The sequence below is a fragment of the Chaetodon auriga genome, chromosome 19, assembly GCF_051107435.1.
Source record: "Chaetodon auriga isolate fChaAug3 chromosome 19, fChaAug3.hap1, whole genome shotgun sequence".
NCBI lineage: Eukaryota > Metazoa > Chordata > Actinopteri > Chaetodontiformes > Chaetodontidae > Chaetodon > Chaetodon auriga.
In genome coordinates this window covers 5,183,905-5,204,771 of record NC_135092.1, presented here as the reverse complement: position 1 = coordinate 5,204,771, position 20,867 = coordinate 5,183,905, and the positions used below count along the sequence as shown (strand labels likewise).

Here is a 20,867-nt window from a genome sequence, read left to right as displayed (position 1 = left end):
AGGAAAATTTCACAAGTTGCAAAATTCCCCCAAAGTGAAGAGCCAAGTGTTTTGACCTCTGCCCTCGACAATGAGCAGCCGGGAGTGAGTGAACATTGTCCAAAACACAATCAATCCATCCTAAAAGGAAGAAAAATCATTCCCCAAAGGAATCTCATGTCCAGGCCTCTTAATGTCTCATTATTCTGTCAACACAAACTCTTGGCTCCTGCAGTCCTCAGACAAAATACCGTGATTTGATTTCTTTTTTTATTGCTGTCTGTCGTGAGGCCAAAAGTGATTTTCGGATGCCAAAATTCCAAGGCTTTGAAAAAGAACGGACATGATTGAAAAAAGATCCTCCTGATGACTCTCGCTGTAATAAGCAGAGATATCAATCACCACGTGTTTGCCAGGAGAGCCGTTTCGCCTCCTCCCATGTAGCCTGTGATTGAGACGTCTTTGCATCTCGGTGGGACCTGCAACATATGAAGGATGGAAGCAGCTGATTGATCTTTTTCTAAGTCAGCTTCCTCAATTTTTTTGCACCATCCACGCTTTGGATATGAAAAGAAAGATTCAGCCCCGTTCCACCGAAAACCAATGCAACTTTTATCAGCTGTCAAAAGTGGAACATTAGTGACATTACTGACAAAAATCACCAAAATGTTCAGTGATGGTGGTAATTGACCCCTGAAACACTAAAAATCAGGAAAAGAACACATTTTACACACATGTACAGTACACTCTGTTCCTTATGGGGGCTGCTATTAAAAGCAGATCCAGTCTTTATATTTGTTGTTTTGAAATGTCAGGGGCCCTCTGGTTCAGCGCCCCCCTCCCCCTGCAGATTAGCTTACTGTAGATCACTCGACAAGTGATTTTTTTTTCAGAGGCTGCTGTATTCTGGCACGGAGCCTTTCCGTTGGAAAAAACTCTTAAAATCTCTCTGTACCTTTGTGTCAGAGTGGGAGGTTTTTCTTGAGTCCAATTTAATAGAAGAAAAGAGGTTCAAAGTTCCTTTTTTAAATGGTACAATGAGGAAAAAAAAGAAAAAGAAAAAACTGGGCTTCAGATGTCCTTTCTATACATGAGCCAAAGTATAGCTATTGTTGAACAACTCCAAAAGCTGTCAGTTTACATTTAATACACTCAAGACTCAGTTTTACATGAGACAACTGAGCCCATACAAGTGTTCATATACTGAACTGAAGATAAAGTACAGATACCACACTGGTAAAATACTTCATGATAAATGCATTCAAAACCTTACATTTAGTGAAAGTATATGTCAGCAAAATATACTGGAAGTGTCAAAGCGGTCATTATGTAGAAAAATAGTCCCTGTCATGCAGTGTTATACTGTTCAATACTGATATTTTGCAGTGATAATTACTTCAGGTTATCAGAAACACTCAAATTTGCAATCAGCAATGTTTGGAGATACATGAATTTAACTGGACATGAAGAGTTTTTAAAACTGTAATCTGAAAGTAATTAGTAACTAAAGCTGTAGTGGAGTAAAAGTACAGCATCTGCCTCTGAGCTGTAGTGCAGTAGAAGTATGAGGTCACATACAATTGAAATATTCAAGTGAAGTACATTTGTAATTAAGTACTGTGCTTGAGTAAATGTCTCTTCCTGAAGGCATTCGCGATGTTGCACTCGGGCACAGGAAGTGAAGAGGAAGTTGTGTGAAGGATGAAAAAGAGAGTTCAGACTCTGCCTGCTGTCTGTCAGATCATCAGTTTCACAAAGTGACAGGAATCCAGCAAACATCAGCCCAGCAGCTCTGAAGTCAGAAAGGTGGCCGTGTGGTGGAGGTACGGACACTGACAGTCAACCCCAGCAGCCTTTAGGAGGTTTTACCTCCCCAGAGAGGTGCACCAATAGACACATGTGCTCCTTAATTCCTTCAGCTATTGGCCTTCTAAACACATGTGATCTGGCCTGTGAATAACCTGCCCCCTTTCCTTTTCTCACTATTCATTCAGTTTATTTTCTCGCTGATCTCCCTGATGCTTATAGTGACATCTGACAACAGTCACTGTATACCTGTGCTGATTTGTGTATGTATATGTTCTACAGATTTTTAATCATTAGTTGTTGTATTTACTCTTGACTGTTGCCCGCAAGCCAAATTGCCCCTCAGGGACATTAAAGCTCTACTCTGCTCTCCTCTACTCAAACAAGCGCTTCATTTGAAGCATACTGATCCCATGAGGGCTGATATGTTGCTTGTGTGATATCAAGTGTCAAGTCTGTCACTATTGTGTCCGTTCCAGGCTATTATAAAATGAAATGAATGGATTGCAATCTTCCCAGTTCCTCCAGTCAGGCCTGTATGTGTTCATCATTAATAGAACATTTTGATCTGAGCATTACACACAAAGCCATCCAGGCACTGTCTTAAAGAAGCAGCTTTTCTTTAAAAAAAAATCTTGGAACATCACAGTGTCAAACACAAACGGTAAACAGGTAGCTGAAATCAAATCTCTTAAAGTGTGTGAGTGTGTGTGTGTGTGTGGCTCTGACCTCTGTGCCGTCTCAGCAGTGCTGTAGGACAAAAACAGCTCATCAGCAAACCATCAGAGTTTATTTACTCGCGCTAACCCACTCAGCAGTGTCTTTATACGGCAGATGAAGCCTGCTCCTTTGATATCCATTACCGTATTATTCCCCGGTAATATCTCTGCCAGCATTATGACTGTAATTATGACTGTCATTCAAGCCAGGCTTTGAACATAATTGAGTCATAAGAAATTAGCATAAAGGCTAATTTGTTTGATTATGCGTGAATTTGGGGAATTACGGGGCTAAATGATGACGGCTGCGTGGCAGGTTAAAAATGAGACGTGGGGGAAATTGTTTAAGGAGCTCGGCAGAAGTGCAGCGATGCAGCCGCTGCTCGTAATGCGTCCGTCATGCCTGCACATCACCGCCGTCCGTCCGGCTAAAACCTCAGAAATCCAATCTTTGACTTTCACGGTTTGACATCAGCTGATCATCACACACTCTAAATCTGGAAATCCAGCTGCTGACCTTTCAAAGGTCATCAGCTGACATTTTGAACACAGACACACGTGTATGTTAACTACCTCGAAATGACACCACAGCTCAGGAACTCACTCATTAGACCGATTGGACCTCCGCTCAGGACTGTGTGGCGTGGCTGTTTGACTGACATCTCCCCGGCTCTCCTGCCAGCTTTGTTACACCTGCTGGGTTCTGCTGACTTTTGGGGAATAGTTCACTTTCTTGCAGAGAGTTGACGAGAGATCGATGCCACTCTCATCAGCCGAGGGCGCTTTACTGAACATTCACTGGAGGGAAATCTGTCCAGTTTTCGGGTGCAGCTGGCTTCCAGTTTTCCAGAGTGGACTTTGATTTTAGTAATATAAACCTCACCTGTCTTTGTGTCTTTGCTTGAGTTCTCGCCTTTTATCTTCTGCCTTTACAGTCCCCATTTTCTGACTAAAGACACAAAGAGGAAAAGCTTTTCCAGCAAGGTGTTTATTCAGAGATAGCAGTGATGAGCCTTCATTCACAGCTGGTGTTGTTGAGGAGTTCTATAGAGAACATGCTCTCTGTTGTCACTGGAGGTGGTCTCTCCAAAGTACAAGAACAAGTGTAGAGACCATTGAACCATAGCTGGCTTGTATTTTGCTTCTGAAACCATACAAACATGTTTTTTTCCGCTCTGGTATCAAAGTTCAGCTCCCGAAGGAAAATGTAAGAAACTTTAAATTCAGTTTCTTTAGTTTGTGTGGATGAAAGACAGTTTGAAGAGTGTTTGGAGTTCAGGAAAGTCTGTAACATCTTATCTAATCCATTACATGTGTTTTACTACTGCTGTGATTGAACTTTTACAACAAAATGTGGCGCGCATGGACTAAATCCATCAATACATGGAAATAAATCATATAGATTAGATTCAGTAGAACAACTCTAACAGTATTTTTCATCAGCTTCTCAACCTCATCCACATCTCGCAGTACCGACCAGGCATGTCTGTGTTGACACAAAGGTTTTCGAACAAACTTAATTAACATTCAGGGCTGCAGGGGAGCAAAGTAATGAAACATATTACAGCATAACAACAATATGAGGTGGGAATTCATCCCTGAGGAATGAGCAGGGAGAAATTATGTTTTCCTGACGGTAGTAGTTGTCCATTTTAAATTCTCTCTTTTTTTTTAATAATAATTTTAAATAGATCCAAAATGTTTTACCCCAGCAAATAAATAAATAAATAAATAAGACTAGTGAAAATCAAAGTGTATGTAAAAGTTTTTTTTTATTTATTTGGTGCTCAGAAAGAAAGAGTGTCCATTAGAAAACATGGTTTGCTGTTGATTTAAAATGAAGATTTTCATCACATAGAAACTGCATGAAAGAATCACTTTGATTTAAAGGAGGACGTTTCATAGTAAAACGCAACAATAAGCAGTGTTTCAGATAAGATAAGATAAGATAAGATAAGATAAGGTTAGTCATCTGTGTACTTTCTGTCTGGGGCTGATTTTCATGTTCTGGGCTCTTTAGTTCCAGTGAAGGCAAATATTAATGCTACAGCACACAGTTTAAAAACACATTATTGTATAAAATTTCGACATCCAACACCTTTAGGCTGAAGTGGAACGCCAGCTGTGAGTCGCACCTGATCACCCAACATCAGCGCTGGACCTCACTAAAGCTCCTGACCGAATGGAAGCAAATAACGGCAAATGAATGCAAACATATTCACGCTCATACGTCCATATACTTTTGGCCACGAGGTGTAAATGCAAAAAGTAACACAGAAAAATGTCCCAAACCAGAGAGGTGCTTCTTCTTTTTTTCATCTGAGAGTTTAGCCGTGTTGAAACAGCGGCGTCTCTCCCCTGACTCTGAGCTTCTGACTTGCTGCAGGAGGCTTTGTGTCCTGCAACACACTGATACTCAGAGTCAGTGGAGCGCGCAAATCCAATTTGCTGTGTGGGAGCATTAGAGTATTAGACTCCTGTGTTAATTTCTTTCTGAAATGACTTCCAGTCTGTTCTGTGTTCACCCTGAGAGAGAGAGAGAGAGAGAGAGAGAGAGAGGGAGGGAGAGAGAGAGAGAGAGAGAGAGAGAGAGAGAGAGAGAGAGAGAGAGAGGGAGATGACAGCAGAATGAGGAAAAACAACAGAGAAATAAATAGGAGGAAGTTGTGGGAGGGATGAGAACTCGAACTCAAATCATTAACAGTCCCAACACCGTAAAACAGTGTTTGGAGAGTGTTTGGTTTCAGGAGTGTGTGTGTGTGTATGTGTGTGTATGTGTGTGTGTGTGTATCTTTTCATTATTAATGCACTAACTTTAGTTACAATCACATTTAATTTAGGTTAGCCATCCTACAGCAGGCACCGTCCTTTGGTACTTTTTCTTTGATTGTTGATCATCTCCAATATTTTTTAGGAGAATGTTATAATAATACACTGTTACCTGTACATCATTTTTCTCTCTTTGATTTCTGTACACACCCTCAGCAAACTCCACCAACTGGAGCATAGGGCCGCCTGTAGGCAGTCCTACAAGACAAGCTCAGGGCCAAAAAAAAGCCCATAAAGCACTCACAGCTGCTTATAAAGCTTAAAATGCCTACACGTTTGCATGTTTTTAACATTGTTTTCATTCGTTTGAGGTGTGACTGGAACACTTTTAATGACTGTTTATCCTAATGTGCCCGAATATTCCTAATATTCGTAGAACAGAGATGGATGTTCAGATGAGAGTTTAGTGAGTAAATCCAGCTGAGACTGTAAAAAAAATGTTGGTTGGGGATGAAGGGTGAAGTTTTCACTCAGTTGGCCCCACATGTGACCACATGGTATCATGTGACTCATGTTCATGTTGACTCTCTTGTGAATTTGGTGGATTCAAACTCCTGTGCTGCATGTGCCAGTCAGCTCACTAATGGATTTTATCCCAGAAAAGGAAATGTGCCAAAACACTGGCCTTTAGAACTTAAACAAAAATTACATCAGAGTTATAAAAACTTGCCCTTCTCCTCATTTCTTTGATGTCAACCTGTGTGCCAGTAGAAAAGGTATATTTGCTTGTGTTCTTCAGTTTGTGACACACGGCCAAGAATGCACATGCAGTGACCTGACATTTTTATTAATGTCTAAGTGCACGTCTATTTCCCCGGTGCTGAGAATCTGTTGAAAGAAAAGTTGTTGGACATCTGACAGAGAAGAAAAAGGAGAAACCCACAGCACTTCAGTCTGAATTGTGCTTCTCAAATGGAGCCAAACGTGGCTGTAAGTCAGCAGGGTGTCATGGCGCTGCGCACACTCATCTCTCCTCACTTTAATGGACTGTATATGAACTCAAGTGCTTAAACGTGTTCACGTCTTCTGTTTTGTTGCCATACTGTGGTCTGAACGGCACATCATTCACGGGGAAACATGGATGAATCTGTAACACAGTCGTCCGACCACACACAAACCCTCTATTGACACAGCAAACACTCAGTGCGAGTTAGAAACAGCAGTGGACTGATGCTTCCTCGCCTCAGCCTTGTGTGTGGGTGGTCTGGTTGTTGGGCGGCCGTGAGATGCAGGTTTGACCGCTTCCTGCAGAGGGAAGCTGACATCAAAAACTATAAAATACTCAGAACTGTAAAGTCATTCTTGGTGAATGATGCAAAGGCTCTGGTGGCTGCATGTCCAGCGACAAGAGCAGTTTCTTTTTGTGCTCCTTCCTTCTTTAAATTCTCCTGCATCTTAATGGTTGTGGCTGAAAGGCACGTTGAATGAAATGAATACTATTATAACATTTGTGTTAGTGCGCTCGTTATTACCTGAGAAACTCCTTCCAAAATTGATTTTAAATGTTTTTTTTTTCTGTCATGAGGTCTAGTTTGTTTAAATGGAACAGTAACCTGAGGGTGCACTGCGCTAATTTGACACATTTCATCCGTCAGACATAACAATACTTCAGGTCTGGAGAAGCATTGCCATGTCTGAGATAATAACCCTGATTATGTCATAGTGATGTCATCAGGGTTAACTCAGCTGGGGCTTGGACAATGCACATTTTCACTGTGGTACAAACTGGGCGCATGAAGTTGTGATGTGGCCGTTTACCAGGCAGAGAGCAGCTAATGACCAACCAGTGTCATGATGGGAAGTTTAACCCAGAACAGCTTGACATGTGCTGCATTGATTTGGACAGTTATTTTTAAAATCCACAAATAACTCTCTCAACTTTATGGAAGTGCAATGCTAAATTGTTGGAGTACACCTTTAATATGCACTTATGTATTCCTCATGTTTTGAGGATGTAAATCTGTTTACACATGGACGGGGGACTCGCCTTCCTTATGGACAAAGTACAGGTCCGCATAATGTAAATCAGTAAATTTTCAGGTGAAGATTGGGGTTAAGTAGATTTAGCTTAATGTTCTAATCTTAGAGTTAGGCAAGTAGTCGTTATGGTTATGGGTAAGTCTCCAGGAAATGAATGTAAGTCTATGTAATGTCCCCAAAAATGATGGAAACATGATTGTGTGCACACAAGCATGTTTATGTTCCTTTTTTCTGTGCAATTTTGCAGAGCACATGGAATGTTTCCAAAAGAAAAAAGAAAAAAAATCAACACTACATTCAAATTATCATAAAAACATAGTCCTAAGAAAGATAGGAATGTCAGACTTTCTGTCTTTCTTATTGTTTTCTTTTGGGTTTAGGACTGATTAGTTCTTTCTCTCCAGCTTCCATTAATACAAAATACATGCATGTAATCAAAGCATTGTAAAGCACCTTTCAGACAGAGGCAATTCACATGTTTGAGATGAAGCAAAGAAATGCATTAGAACAACATTCAAAATCACAGTGAAAGTAAAATCAAAGTTAAAATGAAATAAAATCTTGTAAAAGTGGACAAAAAACAAAAGATGACAAATGCAGTCATACTGCAGTAATAGGCTGTTAAAATGCAGCAGTGTGTGTGTGTGTGTGTGTGTGTGTGTGTGTGTGTGTGTGTGTGTGTGTGTGTGTGTGTGTGTGGTGTGTGTGTTCGACACCCTCAGTCAGCATGAATAATCACTTGTCAAACAAACCAAAGGAAACTGAAGAATTCAGAAACTTCATAATGTTTAATATTAATATTTGGTGTAGTTTGTAAAAGCTTGCAGCTTCTTTATTTTCTCATCTGAATTAAATTTACATGCTCATCTTAGTCATTTATTTTTGTTTTAATCAAAACCGTGTTGGTTAACATCGGACAGTTCATTGCAGGATGCGCTGAGATGTAGGAGCGACTCTTGGCCACTAGAGGGAGCTGTTGTAGTGTCCATTAGGCTGAACCGCGCACGTGACGAGGCAACATTTCATCCTGCAGTACCACTGTCACACCACGGCATGGCACACCGAGCACATGGACATGATCTACTCATTCAACTTTTCCTCAGTCATTCAGAGCAAATTCAAACTCAGTTCAGCTCTGACTCACTCATTTAGACCAGCGCTTCTAGATCATTCATGTACAAGATGTCAGTCACAGGGGACATTTTCCTGCAGAACCAGAACTTTTACTCCAGTGTATTATGCTAATAATACTTCTGTACTTTTACTTGAGTAGAATTTCAAATGCAGGATGTTTTCTTGTAGTGGTGTATTTCTGTATAGTTGTATTGATGATGATGTAAAGGCTCTGAAAAGTTCTTTTCCCACTGTTAAGATGCTTGGAGGAGAAAAATGACTCTTGAATGTAAATTAAAACTTTAAGGAAACAGTCAGTACAGAATTATATACACATTTCTATACATTACCAGTGTACTGCATATGATCTATGACGATGAAAAATGTAGTAACTCAGCTGACAATGAAGTTCTTTTTCCTCCTGTTTTTCATTTTTTAATTACAACAGTTTTTATTTTTAATATGTCCCATTGCATCGGATCGAGTGAGCAAGCAGCCGATGACATACTGCCTCTGCCTCGCTCGTCTCCATTTGTCTGCTTTTATGAACAGAAGCAGCATTTGTTATTATGAAATAACACTTCACAGATTCATGGGTTGCAGGATTAGCCCTTGAGACGCATCATCTCATCTTCAAGAGGGCTCTGACAAGTTATGCCATGGTGGTGCACACAAACAGGCATCTGCAGAAACACAGAGGGAAAAAATGACAAATACCAATCAAAAACAATAATAAAGTCATTGTCAGGAGACAAGAGCCACTTGATGTCAAATAAGGAAAAGGCTCATTATGAAGAGCTTAAAAGATGTTTTGTATTCAATGTGAAACAGTATATTTAATTTTCAGTCTTATATATCATCACAATGGGTAGAAAAGGGACATTTCAAAATGAATCTATATAATCTATTGAACTTCGGTTTAAGGTGTTGTGAGATATTGTGGTGTGAAGTTTTTATAGGCCTGTAATGTCATTTTCTATTTGATTTTATTCATTTTCACAGCTCCTCCACTGTAGTTTCCTACCTGCAGCTGCAACATGTGAATTTACTCCATGTGGCTCAATAAAGTCTTGTGTTCATAGGGGGCGCTGTAACCGTTTTGTCCTGTCAGATGTGCCCTCCTCTGCCTCACCCTGGCACCTCACTGAGCAGACAGAAAACTGTGCAAGGAGAGCATATTCATGTCTTGAAATAAGGCCGACGTATGATGAGAACGTCCACAAGAACAGGATAAGACTGATCTATGCAGTGACACTGAGTGGAGTGTGTTTCAAAATGATTTCAGTCATTCTTCTTGTTAACCTTGCTGTCTGATATTTGATGCATTGGGGATTTTTCATTGATTTATTCCATTCTGTCATGAATTGATTCTTTTGTTCGGTATCAGGAGAGAAATCAGCCGAGCAAAAAGCCCTCTAATGATTGAGAAAAGCATGCAGAGAGTGTTACTGGCAGAGACAGGGCAATTAAAAACGTGATACTAAAAGTCATTCATTGAGAACCACGTGTTAAAGCAGCCATTGTAAACTGAGAGGACATGAAATTTTTTATAATACATCTCTTTAATCTTCACCAACACTAATCAATCAGACACACAGATCATCTTGAAGCACTAAAACAACAAAGTGCCCTCCTACCTATCTGGCTAATTGAGACACTGCGTTAATAAAAACAGCTCTGCAGCCAATCAGAAACCAGAGCTGTGTTGTCGCTGGGTAGAGCCTGGTGCAAAGCTTGCGCTGCTATTGGCTGTGGCTGGATTTCTTTTAGTGATTCCTGAGCAGATGATGTGCCTGCGTCCATATGGCAGACCTGTGGGACTCCTTTGTGCTGTGACTGATGTGACTCACGTCAACTTTAAAGGCTTCCTCCTTCACTTTAAGACCCTCCCCCACCCTGCTGCTGATCTGCAGGATGAATGGGGAGTCAGCTTCACGCTGATCTGGCAAAGTGTGCCTTTCGTTTTGTGTACAGCCTCCCTCCTCCTCCTCCTCCTCCTCCTCCTCCTCGCCCCTGCAGCCCTGCAGCCTGCACACTCACAGCTCCAGACTTTGTTTTTGGTGAAAGGGACCGTCTCAAATGTCCCGTGCAGCCAACAGCAGCTGCTCCTGGACCTCGCCATTCTTCAGCACAAAAGAGGAGTGAGGGCCGGGGTCTAGGTGCACCTTTGTGTAGGGCCCCTCCTGTCGTTTTTCTGCTCTTTGTGCCCATTGATGAGGGTGTAGAAGTGTTGGCTGTAGCTTTTGTCCGACTTTTGTTTTGGTGAGGGTGTGCAGCGGATGGGGGTGCAGTACAAACACATTTAGCCATCTGATCTGTTCCTGCACACACTACTTGTACACACACACAGACAGACAAGTGTTGTGTCTCCGTCTCAAGTGACTGTGTCATTTTGATGTCTCATGCACAATGAGACAAATCTCATCCAAGCCAAAGGTTTTTTTTTTATTATTTTGTGTGAAATGTGCTTGAAAGCTCTGCAAAATGTAAGTGCACCTTGAGTTCAATGTATTTTCTTCAACTTTTTCCTCAAACTACCATTTCCAAGAATGAAGGTTTATGCTCACGATTTTTCTACCATCGACTCTCTCAAACACAACACATGGACACAAGCACAAACACATGCAAACACACACACATACACACACACTCACACAGTGTTGCTGCTGTGTCTGAACAAGGCCCTTGAGGGATCCAGCACTGAATGGAGAGGCAGGCCAGTGTTTTGGCAACAGCTGGCATGGTGTGTGTGTGTGTGTGTGTGTGTGTGTGTGTGTGTGTGTGTGTGTGTGTGCTACTGCCTGTCCGCTATGTACTTGCAAGCTGTAACAACGGATGTAAACATAGAAATACTACAGTCTGGTTCCCTTTAAAGATAAAACCTTATACAAACACATGAGCATTCCCTTCCAGCTAACATCTAATGAGCTTGTAATGATGCAGTGCTTCCAAACAACTTTCAGACCAAAATGACAATGTTTGGATTATTGCATGAATGTTTTGAATTATACAAATGTATTCTATAAGCAGAGGTATCTGACAGAGGAGCAGCCTGAGGGGCTTCAGGTTTGTTAATGTTAGCAGTGATTAGATTCATCATGGGCCTCAATGATGGATATCAGAAAGAGAAATTAGCATCAACAGCTGATGACTGAGAATATGTGCGCGTGGTATCTGTGTGTGTGTGTGTGTGTGTGTGTGTGTGTGTGTGTGTGTGTTCTGTGATCTGACTGAACATATACACATACTTACACATGTGTGTTGTGTGACCCTGAGCCTGCTGTGACCTGCAGCAGCAGCAGCAGGCTTATGGTAATGATGGATGACAACATTAGCATAGTTAAAAAGAATATTAGCATAGCTATCAGACAGAGCGAGTCAGCAGACCTTATCCCCTGAAACTCTTCAGCTATGGACCCATCTTTACAAACTCACCTCATTCAGACAAATATTTTCTGAAAATGCAAATTTTAGCAGAGATACGAATGAAAATATGGAAAAAGGAGTTTGGATACTTCTTGGGATATGGCTTCAGTGGTTTTAGCTTAATAATGCTCTTGTATCTTACTCACAGTAGTAATCTTGAACATTTGATCAAGTGTGCCACTAAAAACTAACAAAGAAATATAGATATGTTCAAATGAATTTGAGGGGATGTCGGTGCCTGTATCCTAGGCAACCTGCTCAACCAAAACACCAACAAACTAAAAACACAGACACACACAGACACAGACACACACACACACACACACACACACACACACACACACACACACACAGCCTGCAGCCCGTCTCAACCATCTGCTGCAGCTCTCCAGCACACAGAAAGGATTTTGGGAGGAGGAGGAGGAGGAGGAGGAGGAGGAGGCTTTTATATTGAAAGGACACTTGAGAAGCAGCATGTGGCTGCTGCAGCAGAGCTCTTTATGACCAGGGTTGAGGTGGAGGGCAGCTGAGGTTGTTCAGGGTGAGAGAGTTCAGAGAGGCTTACAGAGAATTCAAATATTTTTCCGTCTGTGTTTGTGCACAGATGAAGCAGAGGTGACGGTGAGCATATATTCAGACAGAGCCAGGCTACCTGTTTTCCCCTTGCTTCCATGTATTTTTGCTAAGATAAGCTAACCACAGCCTGGCTTAAGCTGCGTGCCTCAGAAGAAAGTGGCTAAGCCTATTTGCAAAAAGGTTGAAGTGCTGTGTTACTGTAAGTGGATGCAGCTCCTTCCTGCAGCGCTGTCACCTCAGACGTGTTTCTGCTGTCTGCTGGGGGATGTTGTTGTTTGGAGGATTTGCTCCTGAATGGATGAATGGCAGCAGGCTTGTGCCAGGCACACTGCCTCCTCCTCCTCCTCCTCCCCCTCTCTCTCCTTTCCCCCTCATCATTAAATTGGACAGCAGATGGAGTGAGTGCTGGGTTGGTTGCCGTGGAGATTTAAAGGGGTGATTGAGTTTCAGCTGGTGATGCTTGGTCCATTTTTTTTTCTTTCTTTTTGGCCATAGAGTGTGTGTGTTTGTGTATGTGAACATGTGAGGGTCCAGCAACCGTATAGACGATATTGGTCGTTGGCTCTTCTTCTTCTCCTTCTGTCTTTGGTCTAGTTTGTTTTTGTTTTTATTACTATTTATTTATTATTTAATATTATTCTGGTTAAGCATTGCATTATTTTACATTGTAATGAGCTCTTCACTAGACAGAGACAAGTTGCACGTGTGTGTGTCACAGTGGCGGGCGTGGCAGGATGCAGCAGCTGTTGGCTGCACAATAGTTTGCGATTACATGCAACATGCAGGTCAGAGTGGCTTCAGAGTTTGAGTGCAAAGACACAAAAGGTTGAAAGTTCTGAATCACAAATGAGAGGAAGAACAGAGAAACCGGCGTGTGCCAGGAGCAAAGGATCAGCTTCATTAAGCTGCAGCTTCACTTTGGCTGATGTTTCCTGAGCTGCATCATGAAATAAAGTGATAGACCTGCAGAGAGTAGTGAGAAAGGTGAGATCAGACACAAGTATCTAGTAGGTGGTTGGTGGGCATTCACCCCTGGTAGAAAATTTAGGTGAATCTAATACACAAATGAAGCCTTTTGGAGCAAATAAATACACTACAAATAATACAAAAAAAGTACAACAAATAAACTTTTATTGCATTTTGATTCTTTTAATCACATTGTTAGACCACAGGATAAAATGAAACACCGGTGGATGAACACACACACACACACACACACACACACACACACACACACACACACACAAACAAGGAGCAGAGCGCACAGAGGCCCAGACACAGAGGCAGAAGAGGGTGAAATTGAAGAGGGATGAGAGAGAAGTGGAAACAGAGGGGACGGGGAGGATGAGAGAGAGAGACACAGAGGGGTGAGAGAGGGAGAGAAGAGGGAGAACACAGCCTGATTTAATTTCTTTTTAGTTTTGAAGCCCCTCTGCCTGTACGAGCATTTCACATGTACATTTGGAAACACAGGAGTTTGTGAATTTCCCTCTGGAGACTAATAAAGTCTAATTGATATAACAATATTTATTGATTATATTTTGTACTGTTAATCTGTATTTGGAAAGTAACTTCTATAATAACTGCTGTCAGACAAATATAGTGGGGTAGAAAGTATTTAAGTCTGACATGAAGTGGAGAACAAGCAGAAAGTAGCAGAAAATAGAAAAACCCAAGAAAAGTACAAGTACCTCAAATTTGTACTTTAGTACGGTGCTTGAGTAAATGTACTTGGTTGCTTGAGTTGAGTTGAGAAACACCATGAAGTTAGGTGACTTTAGCTAGCTTAGCTAACATTACACGTCAGAGAGGTGGCTTCAAACAGTGCTGCAAGCTTCCAAATGACACGAGTAACAACGCACGTTAATGTTTGCTACGAAAATGAAAGCTTACCTCAACTTTTGATAGACACATTTGCCAAGGGGGACATCACTCCTCCCCCATTTTTAAAAACTCTCTGAATCCACACAACTCATGTGTCTGACCTGACACTATAACATTGATTGTCACAGAAAAGCAATAAGTTAGCAGACCTGAAACATCTGACCAGCTCAGAGTCGCTGTGATTTATCTCCTGAAAAAACTTCCTATGAATGAATTGATTCTGATCAGGCAGCTGACTGTCTTCTCTGACGCCAAGCAGAGCAGCTTAGCATCCGATGAGTTCTGCTAGTGGTTGTCAGATGCCAAGATGCTGAAACATTTTACTGCTACTGTACAGCAGCCATTCATCCATTGTGTGTGCATAAAAAACAAATCTTTCGGCTTTGAAAGACACATTTTTGTTCAGTCTCTGTGTCAGTACCACTGCTATGCCAACGATGAGCAGTGAAGCTAACGTCAGCGTGAACACTAGCTTTTAAACTGATGCCGTTGTTTGCTGTCTCAATCAGTTTAAAGGAAACTTTGGGGAAACACTTAGTTGACTGATACTTTTTCATACTTGCATCTTTATTGATATTTTATATTTGCACTCTTTGTATTTGCAGTCTTTCCTACTTTGTACTACAACTACACAACATTTTCCCTCAGGATGGATAAAATTCTGTCTTATCATCTAACTCTCTACAAGAAAGTAAGCACATTTTTCCGTATGTCAAATTATCCCTTAAAACTATGTGTTGTAAATGGAAAAGGAAGCCTGATTACACAGCTGCCCTGCATGGTGGCTGATGAACTGTTGATGATCAATGATCGCCCAGCGTGTGGTCAGTTAATCTAATCAGCTCAGGGGAAATTATCAAGGGTACCTCCACCCTTGCCATCATCCAACCACATGACTTACATTGTGACCAGCACATTCACTGAAAGGGATTCATGGCATTTTGTTAGTTGACACACTAAATTTCACATATGCCAAACTACTAATATAAACTCATCACATGGGTTTAATTATTTTGTGCGGGATACTTGACTGATTCTAATGAAGCATCTCACATTCAAAGGGAGCAAATACTTCACCAGCCTCTCAGGACCTGTGATGTGTCAACATGCACAGAGGTAGAGATATAAGGACATGACGTGTTTGCTGTTGTTTGAGTTTCAGACTGAGTTGTTCAAGACTTGGATTTTTAAGTTCAGAAATCCTCAAAAGGAAATCCTCAAGAAGGACTCAGAAAGTCAAAATGTCAAACCAGACCGGACCAGGATTGCAAAGACATGGTCTACAAGGACGTGATTTGTGCTTCAGACAACTGTAACCTCAGGCAAAAAAGTCAAACACAGTCAGAGAGCAATATTAAAGTCAGATATTTTATTTCTATGCTTTCCTCTTACAAAAAGTCATCTATGCAGGGAACAAGTTTCATTTGACATGAATAAAGCTGAAGTGAAACGTTCAATAAGTACTATATTCTCAGCTTTAGTTTTCTTTTTTTTTTCTTTTTCAGATTTTTCATGTTTCAAGATTCAAGATCAGATTCACACATTTGTATTTTTTTCTATTTTAATGCTATTTGTATTTTTTCAATCAATATCAAAAATCTAAAGCGAAACCTTTAGATCGTATTTATTTCCAATTATTATTTTTTTTTTGTCATTGTTAAATTTCTAAAGTGAAACCTTTAGAGAATTAAGACAATTCTGGAAAGTGGGAAACATTTCCGCTGATTGCAACTGTTGTCGTGTTGCTCAGCAAAGAGGACGTCTTTAAAAAGTCCCTTTTTTAAGAGCGCCTCTTTCTCAGCACCGCTTCTTCTCCTGCTGCGCGTGCTTCAAGATGCGACATTTGCTCTGTGGAACCACAGGACGCAGAATTCGCTTCTCCTTCCTCTCCAAACCTCATCCGCACAAAGAATGAGGGTCGATGTGTCGCTCTTGTGGCATACCTGACCTCATTCACATAAAGAATGAGAGTCATCTTGGCATGGACGGGACAAGAGGCGACGGTTCACGGGGGGCCCCTCGGGCCGGCGCCGTGCTGCCTGGACGGGAATCCTCCTCAGGAGTATCCAGGGATGAGCAGAAACAGGGTCATCCTGTTCATCAGGATGAGTATTTCCAGATAAGAAGCTTCACAGCATCTGAGCAAGAGAGGAGCCGAGGCCCAGATCAGCGCTCGGGGAGGCTGATCTCGGGAACCCAGTCGTTCAGACGGCGGCTCTCCTCACAGAACAGGTGCAGCTTCTCCAGAGCAGGGTCCTCCCAAGACCCGTCAGCTGGGTTCTGTTCAGACAGGGAGAGGAAAGAGGCTTTAGTCACATGGTTCTTTCCGAAAGCATCACACACAGACTTCAGGAATGACTGAATAGAACAGAATCTCGTCAGCTGAACTCTACATACCGTGATGAGGACGCAGTGGGCGTCTTCTAGCTGCTCTGCCTTGTCGCCGACAATCTCAGCCAGACGCTGCATGTCGCTCACTCTGACGATGCTGATGTCGTTGTCAAAGCAGAAGGACTGGATGAGGGTGAAGTGGATCTGCAGAGCGATGTCACACTCGAACTCCTCATCCATAGCCAGGACGCAGAAAGACACACTGTCCGGGTCACTGAAAGAAAAGTCACCTTTTGTTAGCTGCTGCTGTTCATTCTTCATCATGTTGGTTTTTCAGAGAGAATGCCAAAGTTGTATTTATGTCATGTCATACTTACTCTGTCATAATTTTAGCGCTCTCGTAGACTCCAACAGTGAGCCGATCCTCGGTCTGAGCACAGACCAGAGCTTCTCTCAGAGATTTTCCAGGAGACTGCATAGTGACGTTTGAGCTTACAGTTCAGCTGATGTGATCAGAAAGTCCAGAGAAGAGTGTTTGTGCTACCCCCCAAAATCTGCCGGCATTTATACCACAGACCCGGCACACGCTCACTCTTTGATTGGCTGTTCGGGGCACAATGGCGACAACAGGCCTTCAGCCCCCTCCCCACCCTGGGGGACGCGTGCCTATAGAAAAGTTTAAGAAAGTCGGGGGCAGCTTTGGGTGAAAGGATCAGATGTAGAAACTCTCTGACCTTTAAATGATTCTTTCAGCTGACAGAGAAAATGAAACTACATCAGAAGACCAGACTGTTGTTGTCCAAGTCCTCAAAGTTCAGGAAGAATCAGAAGCAACCAATAACTTGCATTCAAATGAGGACCATATAAGAGCTTTCCATGTTCACATCTGCAGTACTGGATATTTTGTCAATCACCACACTGTGTTTTAGATTTTCCTATGTAATTTTGTGATATTCCAGGCAGCCATTGATTTCCATTCATTTCTGCATGTTAGGAAGATCTATTAGCTGAAATCACTGTAAACATCTGCATTACCTTCAGTCAACTGACATTCTTATTACAAAGTACTAGTTCAGACTTTTCAAATCAAATCTGCATTTACTACATTAATGTGCAATAAGAATCTAACTTCAACTAACATGTCTGCAGATTTGATGTTCACTGGATTACACACCTCGAGCAACTTTCAGGAGTTTGATTTTCATATTTCCTGGAGCGGTTTGAAAAACCTGGAGTGAAACCCTCAACCCCTTGTTATTGTTCTCTGTGTTGTTTCAGTTGTCATGATTCAAGGTTAGCTTTTGAAACATCTTTTCCCAACTAGTCCAGTCAGCCATTGGCTTCCACTCTGCAACAGAAAAATAAATCGTCAAGCAGCTTAAACTCTGTAACGCATAACAGTGAACATCAACTCTGTGTATGAGGTAATCCAGGGCAAACTTTTGAAATCAATCTGCACTTAAAAATGCATTAGGTTTTAGCATAAACTGTAGTACCACATAATTAATATAATTAATTGTGAACATTCGATAAATGTAACTTTGACAATAACAAATACACTCACAGTTGTAAAAAGTTTCAAGAGCCTGCTGATTGATTTTCATCGATTGATTTAAATCAAAATTAATGGAAGCCAACGGCTGACTGGACCGTTCCAGAAGTACATCTCCAAACCTGACCTTGACACTTGAAATATTAAAAAATAACTTCACACAAAATGTAACACTTCTTAAGGATTTCACTGTTCACATCAGTAGAAATAACTTTTCCCTGCATTGAGATTTTTTATGTAAAACCTCCAAGTCTGACTTCCATATTATGTTGGAGTTTGGCTCTAACATATGACCTTTTTAATTTCGCTGGATGTCAGACAGACTTTCATAACTCATCACCAATTTCACTGCATGAGTTTTTTGTAGATTAGGCAGTGGCACGCGCCACTGCTTTGCATGCGTAAAGCCTGGCCTCACTTGAGGCGCGTGGCATCTGGAGATGCCTGCATGTTTTATCTCTCTGTCTGCATCACTCTCCACAGCAACCGAGAGATACCATCTGTCCCCAGGGGCAGGTGAAGGGAGGGGCGGACAAAGGAAGTCACGCAGCACCTGCTGGGCGTGATGGCCGTTCTTCATTCAAGTATGATTTTTAAGTTTTCAGGTTAAACAAAATCCGAAAGCAGAGGTTGAGCAAAATCCCACTTAACTACATTGAGTTTTGCCTGTTTTATAGCTCAAAAACACACATTTGATCAATCCAAAATAAAGAAATATTGTACTTTTTCTATATCTACTAAAATATTCTCCTGTTTCCCTAACCCCAAATCATATTTGCACACACCAGATGCTAAATATCTACCATCAAAGTCCTCATATCCTGCAGCTTTAGACAGTGTCTACCTTTACAAAGAAGTCTAGGGCTTTACTGAATCGCCGCAGGTCACCAGAAAAGAGCTTTGGCCACCAACACCTGTCGCGCGCTGCCGGGGAGACCTCCATCTGGCAGATGTACACACAAAAGGTCGGTATCGATTTGCACGCGCCTACCCTGTGGCAATGCAAGCAGATCCTTCTTAAAATAGCTCAGAGTTTGAGTCTCTATCAGCTGGATCCAAATCAAACTTTGACCCAAATGCGAGCCTGTCGGCCAGCTGACGAGTTTGTAGAAACTGAAAGCGGTTTAAAAATAAACAAATGACTGTATCTGCCGTAATGTGCAGATAAGAGTTTTGTTGTGGAACAAAACACACTTTGAGGATTCTTTCACGTGTTTACAGCTCAAACTGAAAGTGATTTTTATCTGCCTACATACATGTCTGGCCTCTTTTGGAGATAACACCTTTCATTGTGAAAGTTTAGACCATAAGCTCTTCTCTTTGGCATTCAAATTTAATCAAAACTCAGACAACAGACCGGCGAACGTGGAGACTTGTAGACAAAAGAACGGCGCACCCTGGGGTCGGGGTTGACCTGGGTTTAGGAGCGAGGATGGGGCGAGCAGGGGGGGGGGGGGCTCATAGCGACAGTTCTCCATCTGCCGCTCTGCCTTCCGCTGAACAATAGCGCTGAATCAATCACCGCCAACCTGTGTCTCCTGCCCTGCCTCTCCACTCCGGCCCCCTTCCACTATTTACGCAGCAGTGGCAGCAGGTCTGACCTGATGCAAAAAGTGTTTTGAATTATTATGCAGATTAAATAGTACCAAAGTAGCACGAGCTGCTGAGGAGAACATGCTCTATTAGCGGAGTAGACGCAATAGAGTCGTGCGTAAAAGTGATAGGAAACTACTAGACGGCTATCAGAAACAAGTTTATTGAAGACCACAGACAAAACATTTAGTGGATCAACAAACCAAATTCTAAATATAAGCAAATAAAGAGAGTGGAGAGACAGCTCAGCAAGTGGAATTGATTAAATGGAGCTGTGTGTGGAAGTTTAGTTGTGATTAAAAGTGATCTGAAATCAACATAAAGTTGTTAGAAATAAGTTTAAATAAAATCACACATAGAGACATTTAATACAAATACCAAACAAAAGTGGAAAAATAAATAAATTAAAAAATTAAAAAAATCGCAAGTTTTCCTTTACAATTCAGTCTGTGTGGCCCCTGAACTCCCCAGAGTAAATAAATAAAAACCAAGCAAGGATTTTCTGGACAGCTGATGGCCACGTGGTCCGCATGGGCCAGCAGTGCAGATTGCGCAGCACGCACAGCGTTCTGGCACGCGCTGGTCATTTGCATTTGTATGGGGTCCGTAATAATAGAGGGTTTCTGTGCGCACAATGAGGCCGTTTTATGGCCAGCCTCTAGTCCACAGATGGCATCATCCACCTGCCCTTTCTCTCTGCTGCTCAGGGAGAGCGCAGAGGGGGAGGGGGCGCTTCACACTTTCTCCATGTTGCTGCTCAAACAATGTTACCAAAAGTCTAAAATGCATGAAACAATATTCAAAGTTTGTTGAGTTTTCTTGAAGTGGAGTTCCTATTTCATTTCTTCAGTCTGAGAGGTGGCTTATGGGACCAAAACTGGTCTGTCAGTAGTTTCTGTGCTTCCAAAAAGGACAGTATGCAGCTTGTGTGCATGTTTAAGGGTTCTTATGAAGGCATGTAAAAGTGCAATTGATGTTGAGCGTGCGTCTCTGCACTTTCAATCACTGCTGTTTTCTTCAATTTGCACAAAAGTTTTGCTGAGGGATCAAACTTCTTTTTTTAATGAAGCTATTTTTAG

At 41.8% G+C, this 20,867-nt stretch overlaps 1 protein-coding gene across 2 annotated transcripts; it reads right to left on the bottom strand.

Annotated features, from left to right (window-relative positions):
- Nucleotides 1–16,111: 16,111 nt before the first annotated feature.
- On the bottom strand, nucleotides 16,112–20,678 carry LOC143338063 (growth arrest and DNA damage-inducible protein GADD45 gamma-like). Of its 2 annotated transcripts, XM_076758204.1 has the most exons (4): nucleotides 20,670–20,678; nucleotides 17,021–17,121; nucleotides 16,710–16,917; nucleotides 16,112–16,592 (listed from the first exon to the last, which is right to left on the bottom strand). In XM_076758204.1, exons 2-4 carry the CDS (start codon nucleotides 17,119–17,121, stop codon nucleotides 16,479–16,481), a joined length of 423 nt encoding a protein of 140 aa, XP_076614319.1. In that variant the 5' UTR covers nucleotides 20,670–20,678; the 3' UTR covers nucleotides 16,112–16,478. The 2 variants fall into 2 exon arrangements, with proteins under 2 accessions (XP_076614319.1, XP_076614318.1); XM_076758203.1 differs by lacking the exon at nucleotides 20,670–20,678.
- Between the last annotated feature and the right edge of the window lie 189 nt (nucleotides 20,679–20,867).